The 24,903-nt window shown below is 37.3% G+C and overlaps 1 protein-coding gene across 4 annotated transcripts; it reads left to right on the forward strand.

The window, feature by feature from the left end:
- prc1b (protein regulator of cytokinesis 1b) lies at positions 1-24,845 on the forward strand. Of its 4 annotated transcripts, none has more exons than XM_059945928.1 (14): positions 1-287; positions 8,101-8,233; positions 8,855-8,977; positions 9,092-9,325; positions 9,890-10,060; positions 13,710-13,859; positions 14,255-14,402; positions 15,024-15,160; positions 15,590-15,685; positions 16,549-16,695; positions 17,080-17,190; positions 17,533-17,643; positions 18,529-18,717; positions 22,410-24,845. In XM_059945928.1, the coding sequence occupies exons 1-14, from the start codon at positions 274-276 to the stop codon at positions 22,485-22,487; spliced, it is 1,842 nt and encodes a 613-aa protein (XP_059801911.1). In that variant the 5' UTR covers positions 1-273; the 3' UTR covers positions 22,488-24,845. The 4 variants fall into 4 exon arrangements, with proteins under 4 accessions (XP_059801911.1, XP_059801912.1, XP_059801915.1 ...); XM_059945929.1 differs by having other exon boundaries at positions 18,529-18,681; XM_059945932.1 differs by having other exon boundaries at positions 18,529-18,640.
- The last annotated feature ends 58 nt before the right edge of the window (positions 24,846-24,903 follow it).

Consider the following 24,903-nt stretch of genomic DNA (forward strand, 5'->3'; position numbering starts at 1 on the left):
TTTGAACTGGAATAGAAGCAACGGCTGAAACGGTTTGAGAGCTGCGTGTGAACGGGCAGTGGTGTCGGTGATTGAGAGCCGCGAGGGCGAAGCCGGACACTGACGGAGACCGGGGCCGGACAGCGAGAGCCGCGAGGGCGAAGCCGGACACTGACGGAGACCGGGGCCGGACAGCGAGAGCCGCGAGTGACCGGGCACCGGCGGGAGAGGTCAGATACCGATACAGGCCAGAGAACGGCGACAAAACATTGATCGAGGCCGGAGAGCCGGAAAATGGTGAGAAGAAGGTAAGTGGAGGCTCGATTCCCGATTCTCTTACCCTGCGGGCTTCCCGGGATGAAGCCACCGTTGCCCCAGTAACCGAGCGTGAAGCGGCCGCGGCCCCTGGGTCAGTATTGCTGCCTTTGCACTGTTTAATCACCCCTCTGAATGGTCGGACGAGAAACTGACCTAAAGATCAAACTGGGTGTGTTATTCCAGCCAGTCGATGGCCCGGACTAGAATTCCAGAATAGGGCGTTGACTCTCTTGCAGCTTTGTATGATACTAGACAACGGGGTGACCCGTTGGGGCACCCTTTGAGAGAAGGGTAGTGCAGTCTGATGTGACCAGAGGGAACATTGAATTTTCCTGAAAGCTATTGGTATCGCTTTGCTTTGGAAATTGAAGAAGAAAACCGCAGTTTATTAAAGAACAACGATAGCTCCTCGTTTAATGAAGGACACTTTTGATGGCAACATTTCTGGTTGATCTGCCACCTTGTGCCTCTTGTTATCATTCTGGAGACGAGCAGACTTTCATCCCCCGTCACTTCATCTCTTCTGCTGTTTGTTGTGTGTCTCTGACGTGCATTTCTCAGTTCGTTTGTCTCTTCCTCTCTCCTCCTCCAATGTCTGTTGTCATTCTGGAGACGGGCATGCCTCTCCTCTGTCTCTTCTTTCATTTTTTTAATTGATTTTTTTAATGCATTTCTACAAACCAACAGCAAAATGAGAATTTATATAGTGCAAAATAAACATATCAAAAATATAATTCACAACAATAAGAAAATAGCACCCAGAATAAAATCATATAAAGTTAGTATCCTCCCCTCCCACCCACTGGAAGCCAGTGTTAATTTTGTGTAAAAAAAAATATATATTTTTTTAAAAATTCAACCCCCCCAAACTGTAAATATAGTTTTTTAAAAAAATTCCTACTATGAAAACTATAATGTAAGTTCCATCAAAAAGAAACCATAAAACTTAGAAGAGATAAAAGCTGAAAGTAAGGGATTAAGAAGAATAAACTTAATCTAAAGAGCTGTGAAAATAATCAAGAAAAGGTCCCCACACCTTTTGAAATTTTATGTCTGAGTTGAGAAGTGAGTAATAAATTTTTTCAGGATCTAAACAGGACAGAATGTCATTAAGCCATTGAGCATGGGCTGGGTGGGGCAAATCTCTCCACTTAAGGAGAACTAAGTGTCTCTCCAAAAGAGATGCAAAAGATAATGTTCAGCATTTCGTCGGACTCAAATGCATATCTACCTCACCCAAGGTACCAAAAAGGGCAATCAGAGGATTAGGTTCTAAGTAGCAATTAAGAATATGGGATAAGGAAGATAAAGAATGGTAGGGTGAAGGAACCATGGGTGACAAGTGAAGTGGAAAATCTAGTCAGGTGGAAGAAGGCAGCATACATGAGGTTTAGGAAGCAAGGATCAGATGGGTCTATTGAGGAATTTAGGGTAGCAAGAAAAGAGTTTAAGAAGGGGCTGAGAAGAGCAAGAAGGGGGCATGAGAAGGCCTTGGTGAGTAGGGTAAAGGAAAACCCCAAGGCATTCTTCAATTATGTGAAGAACAAAAGGATGACAGGAGTGAAGGTAGGACCGATTAGAGATAAAAGTGGGAAGATGTGCCTGGAGGCTGTGGAAGTGAGTGAGGTTCGCAATGAATACTTCTCTGTTATTCACCTCTGAGAGGGAACTTGATGACTGTGAGGACAATATGAGTGAGGTTGATGTTCTGGAGGATGTTGATATTAAGGGAGAGGAGGTGTTGGAGTTGTTAAAATACATTAGGACAGATAAGTTCCTGGAGCCTGATGGAATATTCCCCAGGCTGCTCCATGAGGCAAGGGAAGAGACTGCCGAACCTCTGGCTAGGATCTTTATGTCCTCGTTGTCCATGGGAATACCGTTGTACCGGAGGATTGGAGGAAGGTGAATGTTGTCCCCTTGTTCAAAAAATGTAGTAGGGTTAGTCCAGGTAATTATAGACCAGTGAGCCTTACGTCGGTGGTGGGAAAGCTGTTGGAAAAGATTCTTAGAGATAGGATCTATGGGCATTTGGAGAATTATGGTCTGATCAGGGACAGTTAGCATGGCTTTGTGAAGGGCAGATCGAGCCTAACAAGCCTGATAGAGTTCTTTGAGGAGGTGACCAGGCATATAGATGAGGGTAGTGCAGTGGATGTGATCTACATCGATTTTAGTAAGGCATTTGACAAGGTTCCACACAGTAGGCTTATTCAGAAATTCAGAAGGCATGGGATCCAGGAAGATTTAGCCAGGTCGATTTAGAATTGGCTTGCCTGCAGAAGGCAGAGGGTCATGGTGGAGGGAGTACATTCTGATTGGAGGGTTGTGACTAGTGGTGTCCCACAAGAATCTGTTCTGGGACCTCTACTTTTTGTGATTTTTATTAACGACCTGGATGTGGGGGTAGAAGGGTGGGTTGGCAAGTTTGCAGACGACACAAAGGTTAGTGGTGTTGTCGATAGTGTAGAGGATTGTCAAAGACTGCAAAGAGACATTGATAGGATGCAGAAGTGGGCTGAGAAGTGACAGATGGAGTTCAACCCGGAAAAGTGTGAGGTGGTACACTTTGGAAGGACAAACTCCAAGGCAGAGTACAAAGTAAATGGCAGGATACTTGGTAGTGTGGAGGAGCAGAGGGATCTTGGGGTACATGTCCACAAATCCCTGAAAGTTGGCTCACAGGTAGATAGGGTAGTTAAGAAAGCTTATGGGGTGTTAACTTTCATAAGTCGAGGTATAGAGTTTAAGAGTCGCGAGGTAATGATGCAGCTCTATAAAACTCTGGTTAGGCCACAGTTGGAGTACTGTGTCCAGTTCTGGTCACCTCACTATAGGAAGGATGTGGAAGCATTGGAAAGGGTATAGAGGAGATTTACCAGGACGCTGCCTGGTTTAGAGAGTATGGATTATGATCAGAGATTAAGGGAGCTAGGGCTTTACTCTTTGGAGAGAAGGAGGATGAGAGGAGACATGATAGAGGTGTACAAGATATTAAGAGGAATAGACAGAGTGGACAGCCAGCGCCTCTTCCCCAGGGCACCACTGCTCAGTACAAGAGGACATGGCTTTAAGGTAAGGGGAGGGAAGTTCAAGGGAGATACTAGAGGAAGGTTTTTCACTCAGAGTGGTTGGTGCGTGGAATGCACTGCCTGAGTCAGTGGTGGGGGCAGATACACTAGTGAAGTTTAAGAGACTACTAGACAGATACATAGAGGAATTTAAGGTGGGGGGTTATACGGGAGGCAGGGTTTGAGGGTTGGCACAACATTGTGGGCTGAAGGGCCTGTAATGTGCTGTACTATTCTATATACTAAAGATGACAAATATCTTTAATATTTTAAGCAAGATTACTCTTTTTATTTCCATCTTTTACAGTTTCAAAATAACAAAAAAGGAAAAGGGCCCAAAGCAAAAGTTTTTGGCACCCTGTATGGTCAGTACTTAGTAACAGCCCCTTTGGCAAGTATCACAACTTGTAAACACTTTCTGTAGCCAGCTAAGAGTCTTCCAGTCCTTGTTTGTGGGATTTTCGCCCATTCTTCCTAGCAAAAGGCTTCTAGTTCTGTGAGATTCTTGGACTGTCTTGTATGCATTGCTCTTTTGAGGTCTATCCACAGATTTTTGATGATGTTTAGGTCAGGGGACAGTGAGGGCCATGGCAAAACCTTCAGCTTGCGCCTCTTGAGGTAGTCCATTGTGGATTTTGAGATGTGTTTAGGATCATTTTACTAGCTGGCTGGTGGCATAGTGGCATCAGCGCCAAAGTTCGGAGCAAAGGCTCCTGAGTTCAAATCTAGCTGGCTCCCTTGCACGCTTTCCATCTGTGCTGGGTTGAGTGTCGAGCTAGCAACTCAGCTTTGTAAAAACAAGAAAGCCTGCTAAAAAAAAACAGTCAGACGGCGTCCCAATGTCTCTGCTCAGAGTTAAGGGCTTTCTTCTTTTGGATCATTATCCTGTAGTAGAAGCCATCTTCTCTCCATCTTCAGCTTTTTTTTAATATACAGATGGTGTGCTGTTTGCTTCTAGAATTTGCTGGTATTTAACTGAATTCATTTTTCTCTCTACCAGTGAAATGTTCCCCGTGCCACTGGCTGCAACATAAGCCAAAAGCATGATCGATCCAGTCCTATGCTTAACATTGGAGAGGTGTTCTTTTCATGGAATTCTGCACCCTTTTTTCTCCAAACGTACCTTTGCTTATTGCGGCCAAGAAGTTCTATTTTAACTTCATCAGTCTACAGGACTTGTTTCCAAAATGCATCAGGCTTGTTTAGACGTTCCTTTGCAAACTTCTGACGCCGAATTTTGTGGTGAGGACACAGAAAAGGTTTTCTTCTGATGACTCTTCCATGAAGGTCATATTTGTGCAGGTGTCGCGGCATAGTAGAACAGTGCATCACCACTCCAGAGTCTGCGAAATCTTCCTGAAGGTCTTTTGCAGTCAATCGGGGGATTTGATTTGCCTTTCTAGCAATCCTTCAAGCCGTTATCTCGGAAAGTTTTCTTGGTCTTCCAGACCTCAACATGACATCCACCAATCCTGTTAACTGCCACTTCTTAATTATATTACAAACTGAAGAAACAGCTACCTGAAAATGCTTTGCTATCTTCTTATAGTCTTCTTCTGCTTTGTATAACCATTTAATAATCACAGCACGGAAACAGGCCATCACAGCCCTCCTAGTCCGTGCCGAACTCTTAATCTCACCTAGTCCCACCTACCCGCACTCAGCCCAAAACCCTCCACTCCTTTCCTGTCCATATACCTATCCAATTTTACCTTAAATGACACAACTGAACTGGCCTCTACTACTACTACAGGAAGCTCATTCCAATCAGCTATTACTCTCTGAGTAAAGAAATATCCCCTCGTGTTTCCCTTAAACTTCTGCCCCCTAACTCTCAAATCATGTCCTCTCGTTTGAATCTCCCCTACTCTCAATGGAGACAGTCTATTCACGTTAACTCTATCTATCCCTCTCAAAATTTTAAATACCTCGATCAAATCCCCCCTCAACCTTCTATGCTCCAATGAATAGAGACCTAACTTGTTCAACCTTTCTCTGTAACTTAAGTGCTGAAACCCAGGTAACATCCTAGTAAATCGTCTCTACACTCTCTAATTTATTGATATCTTTCCTATAATTCGGTGACCAGAACTGCACACAATATTCCAAATTTGGCCTTACCAATGCCTTGTACAATTTTAACATTACATCTCAACTTCTGTACTCAATGCTCTGATTTATAAAGGCCAGCGTTCCAAAAGCCTTCTTCACCACCCTATCTACATGAGACTCCACCTTCAGGGAACTATGCACTGTTATTCCTAGATCTCTCTGTTCCACTGCATTCCTCAATGCCCTACCATTTACCCTGTATGTTCTATTTGGATTATTCCTGCCAAAATGTAGAACCTCACACTTCTCAGCATTAAACTCCATCTGCCAACGTTCAGCCCATTCTTATAACTGGCATAAATCTCCCTGCAAGCTTTGAAAACCCACCTCATTATCCACAACACCTCCTACCTTAGTATCATCGGCATACTTACTAATCCAATTTACCACCCCATCATCCAGATCATTTATGTATATTACAAACAACATTGGGCCCAAAACAGATCCCTGAGGCACCCCGCTAGTCACCGGCCTCCATCCCGATAAACAATTATCCACCACTACTCTCTGGCATCTCCCATCTAGCCACTGTTGAATCCATTTTGTTACTCCAGCATTAATACCTAACGACTGAACCTTCTTAACTAACCTTCCATGTGGAACTTGGTCAAAGGCCTTGCTGCAGTCCATATAGACTACATCCACTGTCTTACCCTCGTCAACATTCCTTGTAACTTCTTCAAAAAATTCAATAAGGTTTGTCAACCATGACCTTCCATGCTGGCTACTCCTAATCAGATCCTGTCTATCCAGATAATTATAAATACTATCTCTAAGAATACTTTCCATTAATTTACCCACCACTGATGTCAAACTGACAGGTCTATAATTGCTAGGCTTACTTCTAGAACCCTTTTTAAACAATGGAACCACATGAGCAATACGCCAATCCTCCGGCACAATCCCCGTTTCTAATGACATCTGAAAGATCTCCGTCAGAGCTCCTGCTATCTCTACACTAATTTCCCTCAAGGTCCTGGGGAATATCCTGGCAGGACCTGACATCATTTGTGGGCATCATTTATTTTAATTTTCAGCATGCTCGGCAACTGCTTAGAAGAGCCCATGGCTGCTGATTGTTGGGACAAGGTTTGAGGAGTCAGGGTATTTATAAAGCTTTGAAATTTGCATCACTTGGCCTTTCCTAATGATGACTGTGAACAAGCCATAACCCTAACAAGCTAATTAAGGTCTGAGACCTTGGTAAAAGGTAGCTGAGAGCTCAAATCTCTTGGGGTGCCCAAACTTTTGCATGGGGCTCCGTTCCTTTTTCTCACTCTATAATTGTACAAAACAAAAATAATACACTAATCTTGCTTAAAATGTTGAAAAGAATGTTTCATCTTTAACTTTATGACTTTTGGAGATCATTTCATCTTTTACTCACTTAACTATTCACAGTAATAGAAATGTTGACCAGGGGTGCCCAAACTTTTGCCTGCCACTGTATATCCCTCTGCAGACTCTCCACATCCTCTGTACAATTTGCTTTTCCACTCAGTTTAATGTAAATCAGCAAATTTTGCTGCACTACCACTCAGTCCCCTCTTCCAAATTATCAGTGTTGCTCTGTTTTTCCCTTATCTTCAGCCCCTTTCCCACTATGACCCCTCCCATTCCAAGTCTGTCAACCATGATATTCCAAGGACAGAGGCTTGGTTTATTTCTTATAGGGGTATGTAGGGGTTCACTGGTAACAGCAGCATTTATTGTACACCCCTAAAAGCTCCTCCCATGATACCGCCCTGCTCTATTTCAGAAGTTCTTTCTTTCTCACAGAAAGATGGAATGGTTATCTCACATTAAGAAGCTATTTGTTCCGCTGTGCTCATAATAGCTCTCTAGCAGAGCAAATTTCCAGTTCCAACTCTTGGTCATATTTCCATAGTCTAGCAGATTTTTCTACACTGTCTAAACAATCATCCTGTGAAAACCACAATAAAACCTGCCTCCACCAATGTATTTTATTCTGTCCTGATGTATCAAAATGACAAGCTGTGTCGTGGCTGGCATCCCTGTCAATAGTGCAATAATGTGGACCAAAAGAAGCAAAAACCATAGTTAGCAAACATCAGAAAGCATTGATACATAATAAACTCAACATCAATGCCACTTTTATGCCATACATGACACCTCATCAAAAGCCATCTGTAAATGTTCATGATAGAACTGCCTTATACTCATCAGCTCTATCAGCCTTCAATTCCTAATTCTGAATCTGCAGGTATTTTAAAAATAATTAAATTTTGATGGTGTTTTCTACAATTGTGACAAATTCTTGGTCCAATTTGAGTAAATTCAACAATGCTGAACTTTTTTGAATGCTTTCTCTGGTTTCCCAGTGGCTATTCCATCCCTGAGCTTTGAAGCTGCTTCATTGGCAGCACGCAGTGAAATAATGGGAATGTGATGGGCCTTTTTTAACTTTAGTCCTGTACTCAGAAATATGAGAAATTTGTGGGATTTTTAACTGTGTAATCTGATCAGGTTGTTTGTGGAATTGTTTTCTGGTCTGAACTGAGCTATGGCCGAAATTCCAAGTCCACTTGTTAATATTTTGTGCATATCATGCATTCATTGTGTTCTCATCACAAATGAAACATTTCAACTCTTTTTACAGTGATGCACTGGCCACAGAGTCGGTCACCTGTCTCAATGCTGCACTTGCCCATCTTCGAAATATCTGGGAAGAAATTGGAATTCCAGAAGATCAAAGACTGCAGAGAACAGAAGTTGTTAAGAAGCATATTAAAGTAAGTAGCATATTGGTATTGGGAGTAAAAAAATCTTTGTAATTTGCAGTGTATTTTCATGAATAGCAAGTTTTATGCGATAACATATAGTGCCGAGGCTGCCATGATCTGGACTGCCTGTTATTTTTTGCATGTGTAGGGCATGGCACCTCATCCTTCCAGTGACATAGTAATAGACCACAGGGCTGCATACTGCATTTTAAACTATTTTGTTAATATGTGCTGAATAACCAGCTATATTAAATATTGCCTTGCCGTGCCAGTGACAAGATAAGTGCGCTTTTGTTATAAATAGTTTGAAATTCACTTGGTGTTGCGCACTCTCTGATCTAGCTGGATTCTGGTCATGATGGACAAATTGCCCTTCCGTTTGCAGAATTTTTTAAAAATATATAAATCAGTCAATATGGATTTAACTTTTAAATCTTTTAAGGTGAATTGGCTGCACATTTTGACATCTTTATATAAAAGAAATAGACGTAATGGAAATAAAATAGTACATCCTCTATGTCAGTATTTATGTATCTTTTGGAGTGCCTTGGTTGATTTTAATTACAGTATGTATAAACTAGTACCAAAATCTTTTCAAGAGAAATCTGTTTGTCTCCTGTTTTCATACAGGGGCTACTGGATATGATGATTGCAGAGGAGGAAAATCTAAGGCAGCGGCTGAAAAAGAGCATTGAAGTGTGCCAGAAAGAGCTCCATGCAGTGTGTCAGGAGCTCAGTTTGGCTGTATGTCAGGTAAGTGCTAAAAGTCATCCCCCTCATCTTTTTGAAGATCTGGAGGGAGAAATAAGATTTTGTTGTTTTTTTTTTACCCACCTAAGTAACAGTTTAAACTTGTATTTGCGACAGCCAGAAGAAGATTGCACAATGTTGCAGCTGGAAAAAGATCTGAGGACACGTTTGGAGGTTCTCTTAAAAGAGAAAAAAGAGAGAATGGCAAAATTAAAATCCCTTAAAGAACAAGATGAGGAGCTTTGTGATATTCTCTGTACTGCAAGTTATTCCATTGACATTGATGCTGTTCCCAGTATTGAACAGCTGGATGCATTTTGTGCGCACATTGCTTCACTTAATGAAGAAAAGGTAAAAAATATTTTGAGATATTACAGCAGGAATCCATATCCATATTGTCTATTAATATTTTAACCAATGCATACTTGGGTGTTTTGTGCCAGACATCCTTATGATCTATAATAGTTGAAATCTCCATGTTTGAGAGTTTGTTCAATTGTTTAGCTTTCTTGATGCATGTCTAAGCATTATTCCTGACTTCTTCCACAAACTAGTTGAATATGGAATACTCAGCGTAGTATGTTCTGAAAATCTGTTCTCCATAAAAGTACCATTGATGTTGAGCTAATTTTAAGTTTTATATGTTCACTAACCAACTAGATTTTTTTTTTTGAAAGGTATAAAGCTGGGTAAATTAGGCTGATTCATTTCTGAAATGGCTTGATTCAAGGTAGAGCTCACCTAAGAGGCTTAGTTGGGCTATCTACATTCCTGCAATAAGAATAAGAAGTGTTTAATCTGTCATAGAAATCACTAACATATTGGGTATAATTTTAACTTGTGTTTTGTACATGTACTGTTTGTGTTACCCAGAACTGCTGAATTCCCTAATAGTTGTTTTGGTTTTAATTTTAGGAACGCAGAAGGGCTGATTTTGTGGCAACTAAGAAAAAAATAATCTTGTGCATGGATGAACTTGATCAGCTGCCTGACACTAGCTTTGAGAGAGATATTGTGTGTGAGGATGAGGATGCATTCTGTCTGTCTAATGAGAATATTATTGGTCTGAAAACATTACTTCAACAGGTGTGTAAATGCACGCAACAACTTGTATTGCTGATCTCATTATCTTGGACCATTTCAGAGTTCTTAAATATTCATTTATTCATTTATTAAATTTTTAGAAAATTACAAAGAAAAAATGTAATGATAAAATAGTAAGGGAGAGAAAAAATAATATTAACCCTCCCCCCCTCCCCTTAACCCTCTCTTCTCCTCTCCCCCCCCCCCCCCTTAACCCTTGTCTAAAGAAAGAAAGAAGAGAAAGATTGCCTGGATATCAGAGGATTCCCACATGCTCCATGGAGTTCAAAATAATTTTAATTTTTATTTTTACTTTCCCCAATTACTTTATAATTTTATCTTCAAAGGACCTATGTATTTAATCCTATCTTTTGTAGGTATGGGAGCCAAATTTTCAAAAATATATCATATTCACTTCTTAGATTGTATGTAATTTTTTCAAGTGGAATACAACTATATATTTTATTATGCCAATGATCCATAGTTAAATATAAATCAGATTTCCAAGTAACTGCGATAACTTTTGGCTACTGCCAATGCAATTTTTATAAATTTTTCGGATACTTATTCAATTTAAGTTTCGGTATCGTCCCTTTAATGTCTTCTAATAAAATTATATTGGACTATGTGGGAATTGTACTCCAGTAATTTGTTCCAATAAAAGTCTTAGATTTATCCAAAATGATTGAATTTTAAAACAAGGCTAAGTAGAATGTAAAAAAGTACCAATTTCTTGATTACATCGAAAACATTGGTCAGACATATTTGAATTTAATCTATTTATTTTCTGTGGTGTTATATATAATTGATGTAAAAAATTATATTGCACTAATCTAAGTTGAACATTTATTGTATTTATCATACTATCAGAACATAATCTTGACCAGCTTTTTCCATCAATTTTAATATTCAAATCAGATTCCCATTTTTGTCTTGATTTATGAATTCCTGATTTAATTGTCTGTTTTTGAATCAAATTGTACATGCAGGATGTAAGTTTTTAAATTTTTCCTTTTTGAATTATTATTTCTATTTTACTAGGTTTTGGCATCAACATTGTTTGACCCAGCTTTTCTCGTAAATAAGCCTTTAATTGAAAATAACAGAAAAGAGTGTTGTTTGATATTTTATATTTATTTTTTAATTGATCAAACGACATTAATATATACCTCCTTCAAAACAATCACCTATATATTTAATCCCCTTTTGGAACCAATTATGTAAAAGTTTATTATCCATTGTAAAAGGAATAAGCCTATTTTGAATTAAAATTCTTTTTGCTAATAAAGATTTCTTTATCTCATTGTCCATATTTACCTTATTCCATAAATCAATCAAGTGTCTTAAGATAGGAGATTCTTTTTTTTCCTGTATCCATTTGGATTCCCATTCATATATAAAATCTTCTGGTATGTTTTCTCCTATCTTATCAAATTCTATTCTAATCCATGCCGGTTTTTCTTCATCAGAAAAAGATGCAATAAATCTAAGTTGATTTGCTTTATAATAATTCTTAAAATTTGGAAGTTGTAACCTTCCTAAATCAAATTTACATGTCAATTTTTCCAATGATATTCTTGACATCTTTTCTTTCCAAAGAAATTTCCTTACATATTTATTCAGTTCTTGAAAAAACTTCTGAGGTAATTGTATTGGTAATGTTTGGAATAAATATTGCAATCTAGGAAATATATTCATTTATAAAGCATTAACTCTACCTATTAATGTTATTGGTAACATCATCCATTTACCAAGATCCTCTTTTTTTTTTAATAATGGCAAGTAATTTTGTTTATATAAATTTTTTACATCATTATCAACTCTAATACCTAAATATTTTATCCCATTTATTGACCATCGAAATTGAGTTACTAATTGACATTGATTATAATTTCCTTTGGTAAGGGGTAAAATTTCACTTTTATCCCAATTTACTTTATACCCTGATACTTTCCCATATTCTTCCAATCTAAAAGATAATCTTTGCAAAGATTGCAATGGGTTTGTTAAATAAATCAAAATATCATCAGCAAATAAATTAATCTTCTTCTTGATTAACTCTAAAGCCCCCAATGTCTGAATCTGTTCTAATTAATTCAGCTAATGGTTCTATTGCCAATACAAATAAAGCAGGTGATAATGGGCAGCCTTGTCTAGTTGACCTCGTTAAGCAAAATGGTGTTGAAATCTGACTATTTGTAACTACTTTAGCTTGAGGATTAGTATTTAAGGTTTTAATCCATTGTATAAAAGATTTTCCTAACTCATATTTTTCCAATACCTTAAATAAAAAAACCCATTCCAATCTATCAAATGCTTTTTCTGCATCCAAAGCAACTGCCACACTCATTTCCTCTCTTTTTTGTGCCAAATGAATTATACTAAGTAACCGGGTTATGTTATCCATTGATTGTCTGTTTTTAATAAAACCTGTTTGATCCATATGTATTAATTTTGGTAAATATTTAGATATTCTATTAAATAAAATATTTGTTATTATTTTATAATCTGTATTCAACAAAGAAATAGGCCTATATGATGTTGGTTTTAAAGGATCTCTTATCTTTTTTTGGCAATACAGTTATGATCGCTGTTAAAAAAGATTGTGGGAATTTATGCATTCTTTCCACTTGATATATTAATTCCATAAAAGGAGGAATTAATAAATCTTTAATTTTTTATAAAATTCAGGAGGAAAACCATCTTCTCCTGGGGATTTATTACTCTGAAGTGATCCTAAAGCTTCTTCAACCTCTTAATGTAAAGGGCATATCTAATCCTTTCTGTTCTTCCAAATTTAATTTTGGAAGGGTTATTTGTGATAAAAAATTTATCTATCTCAGCAATCTTATTTTGTGATTCTGATTGATATAGTTCAGTATAAAAATTTTTAAAAGTTTTTTAAACAGAAATATTATGAATTAGGTGAAAGATCACATAAGATTCTTGCTTGGCAGCTGAAAACAGAATAGGCTTCTAAAACAATAAATGCAATTAGAACAAGTGCAAATAAGGTTACTTATAAACCTTTAGAAATTAATGAAACTTAAAAAAAAAATTATACTGAACTATATCAATATGTTTTTAAACTGTATTTTTAGAACAATATGATAGCTGTGTTTCACTGAGAGGGATATATTATTATTCCACAGAGAACTGGTAACTCTTTGAATTGTGCTGCTGGATCTGTTTAGGCTACTTAACATTGGAAATAATTAAACTGCTTTTTACCTTGACCCACTAGTGAAATGTACTAACCTCTTTTCGTATCCAGCTAATGTTAGGAAGCTTTCTTTGGATTCATTGTTTCCATAAAGTTGTTGCAACTCTATGGAACGTGATTGGCTGCCTGAACAGTTTTCCTGGAGCATTTCTGATGTATATCATAGTTCAGTCTATGTTTGAAAAGATTTGTAATTTTCCAAGCGATGCTTTCGGAAATAACAAGTTTTTTTAAAATTTATTACTTTTAAAACACTGTGATTAACATTTGGGATCTGTAGGTAATTTTCTTAAACTGAAATGTTGTACTGCTTCTTTAACTTGAAGTTCCATGTCAATCCTTTAAGAATGTAAATTAAATGAATAGCTTTTGTGAGCTGGTCTGGTTGGTAGGAAAACTTCAGTAATTCTGAAGCATATTTGTTTTTAGCTGGAGATGAAGAGAACTCGGAATGAAGCAAAATGCTCGGAGTTGAGAAGTCAAATAATTAACCTGTGGGACTGGTTGAAAATTTCTGATGAAGAACGTAATGCTTTTGCCGTAAACATGGTTGGATCCAGGGCTAAAACAATGCAAACAGTAAGTACATTTGCTGTTAAATGTTGAGGATAATGGTACTTGGCATTGTTAATAATATTTTCAGGTTGGGTGGGGGGTAGATGAGTGCTTAAGTGTAAAGTTGAAGGCCTTAATTCACCTGAGGCATTAGATATCCTAAAGCTACTATGAGCTCTAAACGTGTACTAATATTTCATTATCATAATGCTATTAGTTAACAAAATTGATATTAGGTGTTGCCAATGTGGAGTCTAATTTCCTAATCATTGGATTTCTTGGCCAAACGTGTAAGTTGTTGTGTTTCTTTTTGAAAGAATTAGCACTGAATTATTTTTCATACCAATCCACACTTTGTAGTGGAGTTAAGATGCACTTCTTGGAAAGCCACTGGGAAAATATTGATTGTTGTGATTCAGTTGCAGACAGAGTTGGAACGTCTTGAAGTCCTGAAATTACAAAACATGAAAAATGTGATTGAAGCTGTCCGACAAGAGCTGGTGTCCTACTGGGATAAATGTTTCTTCAGCTCTGAACAGCGACAAGCATTTGCTCCATATTATGAAGGTTCAACTTTTAATTTAAACATTTTACTGCTAAAGAATTTTTCTACTATACTGTGACTGCACTCCGAATTGTAGACTTTGGGTGATGGGTGTCAGACAACTTTAGTAACGGGGAATACAAATGGAGCATCCTATACTACTTGTTTATAATGCAACTTTATGCAGCAAATAGTTGGTATTTTAATTTATTTATTGTCCATTATACCACTGGTGTTTAGGGTAGCAGTGAAGGTTCTCCTCTGTCTGCCCTTGGCCATATAGAAAGAATCTTCAATGCTGTTTACGTGACAACCAGTAGAATGGTGGACCACTCTTACTCAGGTGTCTATCTGTTGGGTATGGGTGACCCTACCAAGAGCCAAAGCACAAGCCCCTGACTTCAGCCAACATAGCTCTCTGGGTCATTGAGGCAAAAAGGCCTCCAAACCATATGACAGATTGTAGTCCTCTTGGAAGGAACTGCTGGTATCCTGAATGTTACTCCAAATGATAATTGTTTTGATTCATTTTTGTTAAAACTATAATTTTGAAGTGTAGCATTTTTTTGAAGAAGCTTTGAGACTGATTTTAGTTTGTTGTACGGTATTACTTGTTAAAATGTTCTTTTTGCTTCTCTCAAAAGAGGATTACACCGAAGACTTATTGCAGCTTCATAACTTGGAGTTGAATCGATTGAAGCAGTATTATCAAGCACATCAGCAACTATTTGAGGGTGTCTGGAAGTGGGAAGAAAATTGGCAGCTTTACTTGGGTTTTGAGGTGAGCAGCAAGAATTTCCTGTAAAAACAGTTAATTGTTCAGTGGAATACAGTATTGTTGAAATGCTCTTTGCAATCAGCATTGAAAAATACTGTCATGAAATCATAAGGTAGAGGAGCAGAATTAGGCAATTTGACCTATTGAGTCTGCTCTGCTATTCAACTGTAGTTGATTTTATTTATCCTTTCGACCTCATTTTCTTATCATCTGGTAATCTTTGGCACCCTTATTAACCAAGAAATTAACTTCTACTTTAAATATTATCAATGACAGTCCCTAAGTTATTAATCTTAAGACATTATTACCAATGTTGTGGAAAAAAATTCTTTATAAAGTGCACTACTACCTGTAGAGCACCTGTTTGGTTAGCTAGGTTGAAAGCAATTTTATTAAAGTAAACAATAACATTTTAGAATATTTTGCTTACAGAAAAAGGCATCGGACCCAAACCGGTTCACCAACCGAGGAGGCAACCTTTTAAAAGAGGAGAAGCAGAGAACCAAGCTGTACAAGATGCTGCCTAAAGTATGTATTTACCCTGAACAATTGCAATCCACAATTCAAGTGTGAATTTAATAGTGAAGATGGGCAAAGTGGCATCAGCAGAGCCGCCTGTACATTATGTGCAAAAGCAGGGGTAGCTGAAATGACATGCTGAGATGCCTCGACCGTTCTACTGTCATTAAATCACAATGGAATAGCAGATAAAATTCAGTATTTTGACACTGTTTTCTCAATGACTGTAAGCTTTACAAATGAATAAGCCAGTGAGCCTTGCTGACCATCTCAAGCCTATTCTACCATTTAATTGGGTAATTGATTTGTACCTCATCTGTTTACCTAGCTTTTGAATTTTCTATTCTTGATGCCATTAACAATTAAAAATAACCGTTGGCTTTAAATGTTCTGTTGAAACTACATTTTTTTGATGGAGGAGTTGTATACTTATACATTTTCAATGGGAAAGGTTTCCTTGTTTTCATCTTGCTTTTCTGATGGTGTTCTCTTGTACGGAAATTTAAACCTGTTCTAAGGAAACTTAAATGCTTGAATCAGATCTCCCTCTAGTCCTCCTGATGGTATCCGACCCAGGATATATTTAATTGAAGCATAACTTTTAAACGTTGCACTCCAGTTCCTGGTCTATGAGCCACATTTCCTTTCAATATTTTCATACGTGCAGGAGCTTTAAGGTGCTTGTGCCTAATAATTAGCCCCTACAACAGTATCTTGCCATTAATAACAGATGTAATTTTGACCCATTTTGGATTTAGATTGGATATTTTGACAGTTTGAATTGAAGACAATTGGCAGACTCTTAAAGGATAGCTACATTCAATGTTTCACATCTTTCTGCAAAAGCACTAATAAATTGCTATATATTTCAGCTGGAAGAAGAGTTGAAAGTGCAGATCGAGGCCTGGGAGCATGAGCATTCTTCACAATTTTTGGTTAATGGACAAAATTTTATGGATTATGTATCAGAGCAATGGGAGCAACATAAATTGGAGAAAGAGCGAGAGAAACAAGAGCGGGTAAGGCTATGCTGTGGTCAAATTTTTGTAGTATCAACATTTGTGTGATTGAGACAGATTTATCTGTTTAAATCCCTACCATTGTTGGTATTGAGTCAATACTTGAGAGATTGGATAATGAGTTTTCTCTCTCCAAAAACCTAATGATGACTATATTGCACATTTAATTGCCTCTCCAATATTGCCTTACATTAGGTTGTCAATTGCAATCATTTTATTACATGAGGTCTAAAGTCTTTTTATCACTCATGAAACACTAGGTTCTAAAAATAATGTAATCTGTATGTTCTAGGAAGCTCTTGTATGCCATAAGACAAATATGATGTATCAAAACCCTCAACACGTTCCTGATTAGTGATTGATAGGGTTTTGTTTGTTCTGCAGCAACTGAAAAAGAATAGGATGATTGAAGAAGAAATGCTGTATGGCAGTGCACCAAAAACTCCAAGCAAGCGAAGGGTTAATCCAGCCACTACACCAGGGAAGTTACGGAAGGTAATAGCTCTGAATATGCACACAACTGATAATAAGTACAGATCATTTTCAGCTTTAGGAATATTTCCTTAACCCACAGTGATTGTTCATATGAAAATATTAACTACAGTTTGCTAACCTTAAGGCAATGTTTATTTTTATTTCATGATATCCATTGTCATTATTAATTATGTGCTGTGGTCTCTATTGTGCTAATTTAAAATTGGTACACATTCATTGTAATATTGCTATTAATAATTCCACATTTCTCTTGAGCTTCGGTTCTGCTATTGATACTAAAATCTAGATGTGCTTTTGACTTGATAGTCCCTGTGTTAATATCCTTTCCTGCTTTTGTCTTAGCTAAATGGTACATCGATTGCTAGTGCCACACCCAACAGCACCTTTCGCTCCGCTATTGGCAGTAGTATCTGTTTCTCACCAATCTCCCGACCCCCACTGTCTGGACGCAAGGTCAGTCACCAGCCTGCATGCTTTGTTTATCTGGCAAATTTATTTGATGCCTGAGCTATTAGTTTTACAGTTTTAAAGAACAAATGTCTTCTACGCTAACAATATACCATGAAATTTTAAATCGGCGTGCATCAATTGTATAAGTTCTGGCATTTCAAACAGCTGCTACTCTCTACCTTGGGTTAAGATGCATTGATCTTAGCATCTGTTCAACAAAGAAACAAGAATGTGGTTTTACTCTAGATTTGTGGGGCTGTGTTGGAAGAGATTTTGAAGCTATATTCTAGATATTATAACAAGCAAACCGCACTTTATTTACTTGTTTATTTAGACAAGAGTTGACTAGGGCATTTAGTCCTTCAAGCCACGTTGTCTAGCAGTCCCCTAATTTAATCCTAATCTAATCATGAGGAACTTATAATGTCTGATTAACCTGTCACCAGTATGTCTTTGGACTGTGGGAGGATACCGCAGTACCCAGAGGCAATCCATGCAGTCACAAGGGGAATATGGAACTCTTTGCAGGGCACCAGTGGGAAGGAATGTATTGTGCAGTGCATTTTTTTTCTAGATTCTGTGTTAGGCCTTTGTGTAGCAGTTGCAATGTACAAGAGATGATTAACTCCAGCTTGTACATTGAATTATCGACTTGAAAAGGTACTATTTATTCTGTTCAATGCTTCACCCTGTTGTGTTAACTCAATACTTTTTCCAACAGAGCCCAAGATTAGATGGTAATATAGGATTATACTTTTTGCTGGTTTAAGTAGAGCATAAAAATGTCAAAAGGCCATAACTCTTGCTTTTCTAGTAACAACACCCAGAATCAAAGCGATTCCTTGTTATTACTGTTAGACTTAATTCTCTTTCCTGTTTCTTCTTCAGCCAGGGCAATCTGTGCGCACACCAGGATATTCTGCTAAAAAACTCACACGCCAAGGTTTCAATGAAAGAAACAAAGAGAATATTTCTCATTTAAGTGCAGCAGCAGTGAGTGGTGCGTCCATCAGCTTCTCCACGCAACGGAATAATCTCAGCGTAAATTCAGTTGCCACCACTTATTCTGAGTTTGCGGTAATTTCAACTTTTGCAGTCATCTACCAATCACTGTGGTAACCTGGTGCTGGAGGTTGGGGAACTTGAAGCAGAGGTGGGGGGGAAGGTGGTTACAGAAATTACTCTTCATAATGAAAAGCAGTCAGTAAGTATTAGGTCGGAGTTGATAATTCAGCTTGCTTCCTTTACTACTACACAGCTCTAGCTTCTGACCTCTGAGGCTTTGATATTTGCATTGACAGCATGTTCTTGGGATGTAAATAAGCTAGAAGATTTTACCTTTAGCTGAGGTTCAACCACTCACCCTTGTTTACAATCTAATTCCAGTTCTTACGTAGAACGAGGCCTTTATCTTTGTTAAAATTCTTTTCTTGTAATTTTATTTCATTGGCTTTCTTTTATCACACACTGCATTCATATTGGCCATAGGATTAACTTTGATGGCACAAAATGACTGTGCCATGCCACTGGCCATTGGGACTCCCCGGTAAAAGAAACCATTGAAACAGTTGACAGTTTGTCATTGAAGTGTCAGCTATAATCGATATCTGTACCCAGCTGGAAGCTCATGAGGAGTTTATTTGTCATCTACACAGGGAAGACATTAGATCCTTTTCCCATTTGTTTCTTTTCAATACTATGGTCTTGTTTAAACCCTGCCCAACAATTTCCCATTTCTGTTCATGTTTACTAGCATAGTTGGTGTCTAATAATTTGCAGATGGTAGCAAAAAAAAGTTCATCCTCCATTTACTCCAGGAGGCCTAATATTTGTTGTGTTTCTAGTTTGATTCAAATCCATTCTAGAAACCGGCACTGTTACACCTTGGTGGTGTGGTCCACAAAGAGGATTTCTGAATTCTGTCTAAAATATAAACCAGATTTTTGATTGGAAAATTTACATCTGAAAAGTTGGTTGATATACTTCTACACAACTTTCCTCTGCTCTCCAATTTTAAGGTGTAGTGGTGTGGTGTTTGTGGTTCCTGGCTGTGTGCTGCCATTCTGCTGTACTGGTGGTCATGGCATATGTAGAATTGCCTTGTGTATTTGTGTTGTGTGTGTGTGTGCGCGCGCTTAATTGTATTGCATTACCAATCCTACCCAGTAAAAACCCTAATGTGTTCTTGTGTACTTCCTACAGTGGATACTTGTGGGAAGCAAATATTGATTGCCTAGAGCCTTGGGCAATGTACGTTTAGGCTGCTGGGAATCTAGTCTACTTTCTGCTCCAGCATTACCTCCAGATTCTGTACTGCCTTCTGAAAATGTGGCTCTGAAGGTGTAGATCAAATTCTAATTGGCAATTGTAAAATGTTGCACCATATTGGTAACGTGTGAAGAATACACATTAATGTAATCTAATATGCCCTGTTTAGAAGTGCAGATCATGAATAAAATCACTTGCTTTCTCACAGGTGATTTGATTATTCTTTTCTCCCCTAAATGTAGTTTAGATGTTGGAACTAATAATTTATCCAAAACTATTCAAAATTGTGCACTCTGGGTGGTAAAGATTATCAAAGACACCTTACTCACCTTGCATGACTTTGATTTTTGTATAGGGAATTATTAGAGCTATGATTAAACAGACTAACGGCTTCATTTTCCACTTCACTGCTTAACTTTTTCTGGTTGTCTCATTCTGTGCTCTGAGAATGTTCATGTCAGCAACAATTTTCTGGTGTTAATTAAATGGGCTGACAAATTTGGTCAGGAGAATTGTAATTTCTATACCAGCGATTGGTAGATGGTCCTGCTTTAATGATTGGTGTGAATATTATGCTTAATATTTGGGTAAAAGTGCACTTGCAAAAATCCAGCTTTTCTCTGGAGATACTTTTGTGAACCCAGCAAAGCAAATGGCTGAGGAAGTAAAGGACTGTAGCAGTTCATGAAATTGCCTGAAGCCCTGTTCCACCAGGTTATCTGACAACAGAATAGAATTTGTTCTAAGTCTCATGAATGGTCGGTCCCCTAGTATGATAAGATGTACATGTAAAAATAATACTCCAATTGGAATGTTTCAGTGAAGTATTTGAAGCTGAAAGGTTAGCTAATTTGGGATTCTAGGAAATTCCAAATTTCTATTACCTTTGGAAAATTATTTATTCTTAAATGGCCTTGCTCTGATTCTAAGACCCCTTGATTTAGATTCCCTGGCTGCAGAAATACCATTTCTCTTCTGTCCTGTCAAATTTTTATTTAAAATCTATCAATCCAATCACCCTCAACATTCTAGTAATAACTTTTTTAGTGAACGTCCCTGTATTTTAACTCAAGTTTGTAGTGAAGCTCTCCTGTAAAAGCACCCAAGATGAACTGTAATTGTTCTAATTTTTTCTTCTTCAAATCAACAATGTTTAAGTGATTGGGTGGGTGGAGGGCAGTTTTCTGGGATTATATAAATGAAATCTTTTTATTCTTAGTTAAATGGAATTTGTAATATTGGATTTGCAAGTTATAATTAATTACATCCCCCCCTCATCAAGTGTGAATATTTTTGATTCTATTGCTGAAAGATAGAACTTCCATTTCTTAAGACAAAGAAAAAATCTTACTTCACACTTCTCATTGATGTTCCATTTGGATCTATGATCTTCCCTTCTCCATTTTTAAATTTTGCACTCTCTATTGTTCAGTAATTTGAATGTTAAATTTGAAATAATTTCTTAAAATATTTGAACCAGTCAAAACATTATTTGTCTTTTTATACAGTGGATTCTGATTAACTGGGACAATTCAGAACCAGTACATTTTGGTTACCCCACTTAACCAAAGTTTCACGGAAATATATGTAACAAAAAGATACTCTACTGTTTCACTCGTAACAAGTTATGTATTTAAATGAAATACAGAATAAATTGGAACACTACCAATGCCACTACAGGACTATAAGACTCTATTAGTTCCCAATAGTTATCAGTGGAGGAATTCATTCAGTGTTTGCTGCCATGATTGACTGTAAACAAAATCAGCGCAGTAATGGACTGACCATTGTATCTCCAGATCTTTATTTGTATTGTAACATTCAAGATGATTGGCATTGCTGTCAAATTCTTCGTAGTTCCTAAGTTGGAGTTTTGAAATTTTCACTCCTGACTGTTTCTGGCTTTAGTGCTTGAAATACAGTCTTAAATTGGCTTGCTGCTTATTTCTTGACACCTATCAGTGACAAAAATCACTCCTTTTTGAACACAAAAGGATACAATTGATGTTTTTAAAAACTCTCTGCTCTAAACACTGTGTAGTGTCTAATGGCCATACAATGAACACAACTGAGGCTAGTTAGAAACTGTTCGTTTCTACTTAAGCAGCACAGTGTCCCAAATAAGCAAACATAATTCCAGCTTCTTTATCAATTAGATTTTGTTCTTTAAGAGTTGTCCCAAATAAGCAGCTGTCCCAATTAACTGATGGTCCAACTAACTGGAATCCACTGTATTGACATGTATGCCTATTGACAGAGCTTGATGGTTACCTCAAGCCACAGCTCAAAGAGCATGCCATTTAGTTTCTGATGTAGATATTGGCATCATACACCTCAGATTCCCATTTCTACTTTTTGGGTATTTAAAGTTATGTAATTCCTAACGTGTTCAGGTCAAAGCTCTGAATATTGGGCAAAGTTTCTTCTGATTCATCGGAAAAATTTGATTGTCATATTTTAAAGGGCATTCTTGATCTTATTTTTGTTTTCTTGTTTTCCAGCGAGAGCTTTCAAAAGTTTCCAAGTCTAATTGTCAGTCCCGAATTCTCAATTCTACGACCACCAAAATCCAGACTTGAACTAGCCATGAGAAACTGGAGAGGGCCACAACCGTGGAGAGTGCACAAAATGAACGTTACAGTAGAGCTGTCGTTTGCTCTTTATTACTTTAAACTGTAAATTGAGATGTGTGAAAAATACCACAGGTGAACAGGGAGTGGAAAATGTTATCTTGTCTATGCCATTGGAGTTGTCTCCGGCATTGAGCATGGCTTCAAAGTTCACTAGGGAGAAAATATTTTTGTATGCAAAGAAATTTGAGAAATATCTTGAATAGTCTCAACCAGTGAAAATGAAGTTATTATGCGATTCTTTCTGAGCTATCTTTTGGTGAGGGGAGGAAGAACTGTTATAAATTTGGTTTTCTCTCAAGATCATCTAGTGTAGCTTATTTTAAATTTTGGCAAGCTATTTTACATGACAGCATCTGGATGACAACTTGTGTTTCAAGAGGATCAAGAGTTAAAGTTAAAACACTTGATCCTCTGATCTAATCTATTTGAGACTTCAAAGAGTTTGCGAACAGTCGAACTGATTGCTAGGTTTATGCTAAAAGATCCCAAAATTGTGATACTAAATTTGGTAATTTCAGTCTATGTGGGGAAAACTGAAGTGTATTTAGCAATAACCGTCTGTATAATTAGGTTCAGCTTTTCTTCTTATCAGTGTTAGCAAGGGATGAAAGCGTGTAGTTGAATGGTAACTAGATTAGATTAAATCCAATTTATTTTACATTGGCTTGGGAGGCATAAAGTTAGTTTAAGGAAGGCCATGTATGGATATTATGTCTTAACCAACCTGTGGTTCACTGTGGTTATATTTTTCATATGATCTTGTGGCTTTAATAATACTTTAATCATATCCAGTTTTAAACAATTTTATTTCTGAACATTTAAATTGTGTGATTCTCTAAGCTAATCATGAATTTTGCACCTTTTTTGACTTTTTCCTTATTTATTCTTGTAATGGCCATCTCTTACTGTTAAAGTTAAGCAAATGTCATAACATGGTTATGAGCAGTGAGAGGAGCCTTTAAACACTAACTTTTATATTGTAGTGTGCCTTAGAAAAATTGTTAATTGCTACTGGTAGACTAATCTTTATGTCTGAACTGGCACAATGCTTGTCTCATTCTGTTCATGGCTGAAGGTACGCTTTTATTCCACCTTGGGATCAAAATTAGCAATCCAAAATCAGGCTTTAAGCTTGAATTAAGTTGGAAAAATAGAAGGAGATTCGTGCATTTGGTTTTTTTTCTTTGTTGAAAACAATCTGCCATTTTAAAATGGTGGAGAAAGAAAGGATGTGTAAAATGTAGCTTTTTTTAAAAAAGTATATAGTTGTTCCTTTTTGAACTTCTGTAGTGTCCCATCAGATTAGGTCTAATGAATTTTTAGACCTTGCCATGGAACTACCTGTTTTCTCATCTGACATTCAGGTAGTATGTGGAAATACCACTCACACTTTTTGTCAGTGGAAGTGTTTGAGCATATGAGGAAAATCTATTTCTTGCGGTGTTGGCCAAACTGGCTAAGGGATCTGACCTGATGTGGCTAGGATTATTTTTAAAGTCAAGTTTGCTTTTAAACTAATCAGTATTAACTTAAAATATGAAATTTGCCAATCTGACTTGAGTTCCAAATTTAAAGTATTTCAGAGCTGCTGATTGGTTGCAAGGGTACTAGGCTGTCAGTTACTAAGCTGTCAAAGTACTACAGAAGAGAACACAAATTCATCAGCAAAGAAGTGGCATACTTAAGTATTCTTCTGCCTTCTTTCCCCGTTGATATTGCTATAGAGAAAAGTGAGAGCCCTGGCAATTTTAAGCATTTTTGCTTCATTATTTAAACCTAGAAATAATTGTACAGTCAGAGCTTCTAGACAAATTAAGGTTTTATGATTTGTGATCCAGTATCTGCCATCTACAAACTGTCTTTCTCCTTTATAATATTGGCAGACTATGGGACTTCATAAATGTTCAAATTTTCCTTCCAGCAATTAGGAGGTTAATATATTGAGCACTATCTCTTATAGTAAAAAATTATAAATCTTTTTGTAAACTTTATGGAAATCTGGTTATGGTTGTGTATCAGCTGAAACTCCGCAGTTTGTACTGAGTTTCAGTCAATGATGCTAGGAATCACCTTCGCCTTCAATGTTCTGAGCTACTCTGATATCAATTAGAAATTCTCCGGTTAATCAGTGTAATGTGTACTTGCTGAGCACCTTGCATCCAAACCTGAGGAAAGGCATTCGAGGTACTGTGGCGTTGAGGTGCACAAAGTCTGTAATTGATAACATTTTACACTGAAATGTTAGTCTTCCTACCACTGTTTAAATTGTACAGTGTTGTGTAATAAATAGGCAAAGTAATCCTTATTGACTACTCATTTATTCTGCAACATGTATCAACTGTTCTTATGCCTGTAATGATTT

Source organism: Hypanus sabinus, chromosome 21 (assembly GCF_030144855.1).
Source record: "Hypanus sabinus isolate sHypSab1 chromosome 21, sHypSab1.hap1, whole genome shotgun sequence".
Taxonomy (NCBI): domain Eukaryota; kingdom Metazoa; phylum Chordata; class Chondrichthyes; order Myliobatiformes; family Dasyatidae; genus Hypanus; species Hypanus sabinus.